General features: G+C 39.4%; 1 protein-coding gene across 3 annotated transcripts in view; it reads left to right on the forward strand.

Annotated features, from left to right (window-relative positions):
* The first annotated feature begins 5177 nt into the window (after nt 1-5177).
* NFE2L2 (NFE2 like bZIP transcription factor 2) overlaps nt 5178-6917 on the forward strand; it is a 5374-nt gene continuing 3634 nt past the window's right edge. The window contains exons 1-3 of one of the 3 annotated variants that reach the window (XM_010168935.1): nt 5178-5449; nt 5615-5710; nt 6360-6539. In XM_010168935.1, the coding sequence (XP_010167237.1) occupies nt 5183-5449; nt 5615-5710; nt 6360-6539 (543 nt within the window). In that variant the 5' untranslated portion in view covers nt 5178-5182. The remainder of the gene's footprint in view (nt 5450-5614; nt 5711-6359; nt 6540-6917) is intronic. The other 2 variants (XM_010168936.1, XM_010168937.1) reach the window with 2 other exon arrangements.

Genomic DNA, 6917 nt, shown 5'->3' on the forward strand with positions numbered 1-6917 from the left:
AGCATGAAGCTGAAGTGTCCAGGATTTTGTTCTGTAATTATGAGTTGTAATTAAGTAGCTTAACTTGAAAAGTATTTAGGAAACAAACCACTAGTTTTGTTGATTTCGGACATCATTTGAAAACATTGAATGATTTATCAATCATTCTTAAAACCTGCTTGAACAAAATCAGTTCATCCTGAGGGGAAGGCATTCAGCTGTTGCTTCCATAGCCTGTGCTTTTCTTAAGTGGTAAGTTGCTTCCAGCTTCTTCTCTTATTACTTGATCCCCTCCCTTTCATTCTTGCCTTGGAGTAGCTCAGGTCCTTGATCCTCACTTCCTACTTGTTTTTTTTTGAATGCACCAAAAATTTAAGATGCTTTTGTTCATTTCTTTCACTTTCTGGAAAGCAAATAGGAATTGGGGGATACTTTAAGTTCTCTTTCTGTGAATAAGCTATGGGAGTGTTTTCCTGCTGCTTGTAGGGTTCCTGTCTGAGCTCCCCAGCTGAATGCAGTATCTCTTGATTCTGTTGCTCTTTCATTTATTCACGCTGGCACCTGAAGTCTTCTCTCTTCTTGGAGTTAGGTGCTAATGGATTATGGGAAAGACAAACAAATCCTTGTCTGATGTGAAGTACTACTAATGCTATCCCAGTTTACGTTGCAAAAGGCATGACTTCAAGAAGTAAATATGTAAAACCCACAGATGTGCTCTGTATTAAGGGGATAGCTAATAACAGGTTGAAAGTGCTGTCTGAGAGTGCTTTCTCAGATTGTTTCTCTGCTTACTCTTAGGTCACTGCATGTTTCCTCTTTACCAGTGCTACCTGGAAATGGTTTATATTCTGAACAAAACCAGTCACATAAACCAAACAGGGATGAAACGAAAGATTAGCATTTTGTTTAAAGCACAAAATTCAGTTTATTAAAATAACATTAAAATAGGGTTTCTTGCCTGTTTTTATCCTACTGCAAACGTGATTGCTTAGGAGTTAATTGTCAAACTTTACAATGTAGTCAGAAATTTTCTCATAAAATGTATAACAGACTCTGCCCAGATGGCAAATGCTGATATGTAAATCTAGAACATGAAAATTTCCACTGGGGGCCAGACGGTGGCTTAATGTGAATTGTTTAACATTTATGTTTATCTTATTAAATGTGCCTTTATATGTCCAGACTAAGCTATCGATGCGGTTGGAAGAGCGAATCGCTGAGTGAACAACAAAAAAATAAAATCAAACCATGAGTACAAGGCACCTCCTGCTTACATGGATCGTGGGACAGCAAAGCGTGTCCTTCTGCGTTGAGAGTTCTTTCTCTGTCTACAAAATTGTGAGGAAAATATTAAATAAAATCAAATCACTGTTTGTCTGCTTGGGAAAAATATTAAAAACATTACTTTCCCAGCAGTTAGACATGTTGGACAATGGTAGTACACACATCAAATACCTTGATGTATTTCTCCTCGAAATAGGTGTTGGTGTTGAGTGGGGAAGAGCTGAGGTCTTGGAGAGGGGGAAGCATCGCAGCTGCACTCCCTCCTGGGCACGGGTCCTTCCTCTTGCAGGGGCGACCTGGCCCTTCCTGCCCCGCCTCTTGGCTCTGCCAAAACCATCGCTTCTTCTGATACAAGTCAAGAAATTGCACAAGGGAGGAAAGAACAAACGGGCGCTTGTGGACTCTGTCACATGAGGGAGCGCTGGCGCCTTCCCAGTAAATACGGCTGCTATTAAGGGCAGTGGTTAGCGCGGCTCCAAAGGGCAGTAACGAGCCCGGGGTCAGAGGGGTCCCCCACAGCACTCTCGGTGCACGTGCTCCGCTTCAGATGCCAGTCTGTGCTTGCTTGACCCTCCAAATGAATCTTTGAGACTAGCACATCATGTTGAGGCATCTAAAAATCTGTTGCCTGTTGCACAGTCAAGAAGTAAAATGCCTTTGAATAGCTTTAGTTAAACACTCCAGGCATCAAATACGCAGTTATTTCTGTGATGCTTTCACACTGGAAGGGGAAAAATGCTTCAGTGATACACCTGAAACACGAGTGCCTGCCTGTGTCTGTGGATACCTCTGTGTATGTGTGTGACAGCGTTCCACAAGGGAGAGAAATAATTTAAAGGGGAAGACTGTGGGGAGGCTGAAGGAACAAAATTGTAAAATATTTGCTTTAGTCTGCAATTTTTTAATTTTTTTTTTTCCCTTGTTCTTTGCCATCACCTCTTCCTGGGGGTTGGGATTCACTCCTTGGTGAATCACTGGTCAATGTTGACTCCATTAACTTTGACCTGAGGCTTTGGACTAATGCCCAGAATTTTTCTTTTTCTTTAAAAGGGCGGTATTACTAAAAACATTGGCTGAAATTATAGATAATTGTTAAATGACAGGTTAATATTAAACCAGTGCTCTGTTGAGTTATATTACATATTAGCATATTAAACAGAAGTATTCTTCCTCCATGCAACCCATTCATGTGAAGAGTAATTACTTGAATTGTTATTCTAATTATGGCTAATATTGCTATGTTTCAATACAACTTTTCTAATTGAAAAGAGGGGGGCTTTTTCCCAGTGCCACAAACACAACTAAATGAAATTTAAAAAGGTGCTCCTGACAAGCATCTCTTTCCAAGGTGAAGCACAATGCAGGGTTCAGCAACGCTCAGCCCTTTGCCAGGGACCAGATACTGGGTCCTTTCCCTTGAAAAACAGTGACAGGACACGATCAATATGTCATATTTTTCAAACAACAGCCCAAGATCCTGAAAACCATGCAAGCATATTCATTCAAAAAATAATCCTGTGTGCTGAATTGATTGCTGGACATGCACACAGAGGTGGTGGTGCACAGCCGCAGCTGGTGTCTTTGGAGGTCTCATCCCACAAATGAGGCAGCACCCAAAGCTACTTATTTTGATGATAAATACAGCCAGTAGTATGGCTGAAAGATTTATTAGCTGTGCCTTAAGTTCTTGCATTAAGGGAATGTGGTTTTTCTGAAGAAAAACATGTAATGCCTTCTGTACCTCTTTTCTTTTTTTTTTTTGATCACTTGTTTTTTACGATTTAAAGTGAAACTGAGCACTAGTTCTGCTATTTTTGTGCTGTAGTCCGTTGCAACTTGTGGAGGAAAACAGCTCTGTTAATTCACAGCTTTGTGCATTATACAGACACAAAAAAAATCTTTTGAGTCACACTTTTAATGGTGCCTTGTAAATGAAAAATTCAGAAGTGAGCCCTAAAATCCAGATCCTGCAGTTTTATCCAGAACATATTGCAAATGCTCTGAGACTGGGAAACAGTTTTGAATCTGCTGCAGAAGGAGACATTGAGCAGCTGGTAAACTACTGGCCCTTAATGAAGCCATACCATATTGCAATATCTCCAATTACTGCAGAACTTAATTAGTTCATTTTACCCTACCAATTTGGAGAGACCAAACATTGTCTTGGGCAGCCACTGTAATTATTTCGGCTTCTTCATTGCTGGCCATTAAAGCTGAGTTTGGTCTCTCCTAGCAAGGTATGTTAAATACGCCTCAGGTTTGGGAATGCCTGCATTGTGTTACCCACAGATATTTTGTGTGACTGCCCAATTTTAGAGAAGACTTAACCTTTTTTAGTGACTGGTAGAAGTAGTTCATGCCGTGTATAAATATGAATGCTAAGGGTATGGAATTTTTAACAAAGTGAGAAAACTGAATTGGTTTGTTCAGATGTGGACTTGCCCTAACGCTTTTTGCTGTGATTGTTTTGAATGGCACCGTGATTTGGCATTCAGGTTACTTTGCTTTTCTATTTGAAAATAGTCTTTAGAGATAAGGGAGTGTTTTAATTTGATATGGTGGCAAAATAAATGTATCTTGGGTGTAGAATTGCTAACTGAATCAGGAAAGTTTTGTTTAAATGAAATCTAATGTTTGCTGTATTACTTGTAGTGTGGTAGCCTGATGAAAATGCCCAACACTGAACACTATTTTTGTGTGCTGCCACAGAAGGGTAGTTTTGAGAATAATGAAACATGCCATAAAGTCAAAACTCCCAGGCACCAGCTAGAAATTGCTGGCATTTACCCATCTGACAAATGTGGCTACTAAGTATTAAAATTCTGTATCGGCTAACATCCAGACTGATGATTTTTGAGTGTTAGATTTTCTTCACAGAAGGAAATAGTCCAAACTTCAGCCCTTAAAAATACTGAATATTTGGACAGTAAAAAACCCAAGCAATCCACCAACTCCCTTCCCCCTCAAAAAAACGCCTTACATAATAAATTAAAATAAATTGTAGCCAAATCAAATAATATTAACTAGGTGGTTTTCCTGAAATAGCAGAGTTTAATTCGTCTTCTGAAACACTATAGGAGCAAGGGGTAGCCAGTTTCCAGGAAATGTAGGTCATTGTTAGCTGTCCAATAATGACTGACTGTGATGAGCCAGAGGCCAACTGATTAACAGTATTTGACACATGTTGACCTCTAGTTTATACACAACTGCTTGAAACCAACTGCACTTAGAACATCAATTTAGACTAAACTTTAAATTGCAGTTTTTTAGTAATAACCTTAATACTCATGTTTAGTGCTACAGTGATGTTACGTTGCTTGGTGACTTTGAAACCTGGTTATCCTCCAACTCTAAAACTCTCTTGTGCTGATCTTTAAGAGTGATATCTAATACCGGGATGGAACATAAATATTTTTAAATACATCTTGCAGTATGGCTATTATAGTTACTTCAGACAGCCCCCATCATGTTTTTAGTCAGCTTTTACAGTTTATAATATCATACGGAAAAAAAAACTTGCTTGGGCAAACTTTTCAATTTCTGGGGTTTTTTCCTCCTGAAAATGACTTTCTTAGTGTGACACAACTCATTCTATAGCTTCATGTTGTTTATGAGCTAACTTAGGAGAGAAGAATATATTTATCCTCTGGCTAATTCATGTATTACTTTACCAATTGGAGCAAATTCCTTAGTTTCTATGAGCCGTGTGTGAGCCACAGCAACAAAACTATCAGTGCACACGCTTCAGAAAAGTTGTATAGACCCATATTTTATTTAGATAATTTTGTAGCATTAAGAGAATAAGCCTCAGTTACATAAGTCTGCCTTTTTGATATAGAATTTAAAAGCTTTGTTATTGTTCTAAACTAGTTTCACTGCGGAGGACACTTGCTTTAAAAAAGCATTTCTATTACAGGACATGAACTTGATTGACATCCTTTGGAGGCAAGATATAGACCTTGGGGCAAGGCGTGAAGTGTTTGATTTTAATCAACGACAGAAGGAGTATGAACTCGAGAAACAGAAGAAACTTGAAAAGGAAAGACAAGAGCAGCTCCAAAAAGAGCAGGAGAAGGCCTTGCTGGCTCAGCTGGAGTTAGATGAAGAGACAGGTGAATTTGTTCCAGTTCAGCCAGCTCAGCACATTCAGTCAGAAAATACTGAGCCACCAATTGGTTTTTCACAGGTAAATTCTAGCATGTGTCTGTGAGTGTGTTCGGACCTGTTTCCATTCACAGGAAGATGTAATGGTAGCGGTTACCTGAAATGAATTTGCATTTGTTGCTGTAATGGAAGATTCTTCAGTTATTCAAAGATGCAGTGACATTTTTTTCATAACTTTCCTATTTAGACCACACAGACTTCAAAACCAGAAGCAGAGGCCTTGTCCTTTGATGACTGCATGCAGCTCTTGGCAGAAGCGTTCCCATTTATAGACGACAATGAGGTAAAAGTGCTAAATACAGCAGTTTCACGGGTGGCCTTCTAGGGGATCAGCCTCATGTCTTCTCTTACTAAAGTTTGTCTTTGCTGTGATCTTAGTTTGTGGTGTGAATTGAGTTTTGTCCCCAAGCTGACTCCAGCCGGAATAAAGCAGTGTGGAAGGCTTAAACAAGGGCTGCATCTGGAGAGAGTGGAGTGGTACTCTTCCGGTATTCCTTCTGCTTCCCGACCCCTGCAGCCGGGATTCAGAGTGTAACGCCAGCCGATGGCCGCCGTTCCAGTTGCTGCAGATCACTGTGTTTGTTACAGTGAGCTGCTTCGTGCAGCTCTCTGGAGTTAGTGCGTTTGAGCCCCTTTATTTCCATGTGCTGACCCAGGCTATTTGATGTGTAAAGATAAGCCCTTCACCAGCCAGTTTCTAGTTTTTTATTCCTGTTTCTTTCCTTAATATGAAAACTTCTTTCGTGGGAATATTTTTGTATTATCCCATTATTTACAAAAAATGCTTTTGTAAAGAAATACCTGCCTGTTTGTTCTACAGAAATGGTAGAACACCAAAACCCAGTTTTTTGCTCTGGAAAATTCAAATTTGTTTTCTTGGGTGTGTTTTTGGTTGGTTGTTTTTTTAATTTACGTTTTTTTGAACATTCCAGGCTTCTTCAGCTGCATTTCAGTCACTGGTTCCAGCTCAGATTGATAGCAACCCAGTCTTCATTTCCTCTGATCAGACTCAGCCACCTGAATCACCCCTTTTAATTCCACTTGCTGATACAGAGAATATGCAGAACATAGAGCAAGTTTGGGAAGAATTATTGTCCCTTCCAGAGTTACAGGTAAAGGTTTAATGTGATAAGCACTTGAAAAAGTAGTGTAATATTTTGGAGGCGTGTGGTATTTTGAAGAATGCAGTACAATAACATCTTAACAGATTGCGATTATGACTATCATGTTGGTTTCTACACCTGTCGGATGTCTATAACTCAATATGAGCTTTAATGTTTTTAAAAAAATATGTATATATTGGAAAACATGTAGAGGGGACGAAATTAGTTGTTTCTCAGAAGGCCTTAAGAAAAAACAATCTGTCTTCCCAATCGGAACTTCCCCATGTTTAGCAAATCATTGTTTCCTTCTGTAGGCAACTTCCTACAGCATGATCATGGTTGAAATTTCAGCTGCTTAAAAACAGCCACTTTTGAATTAAGGATCTA

This window comes from Antrostomus carolinensis, unplaced genomic scaffold (genome assembly GCF_000700745.2).
Source record: "Antrostomus carolinensis isolate BGI_N321 unplaced genomic scaffold, ASM70074v2 scaffold14565, whole genome shotgun sequence".
NCBI classification, from domain to species: domain Eukaryota; kingdom Metazoa; phylum Chordata; class Aves; order Caprimulgiformes; family Caprimulgidae; genus Antrostomus; species Antrostomus carolinensis.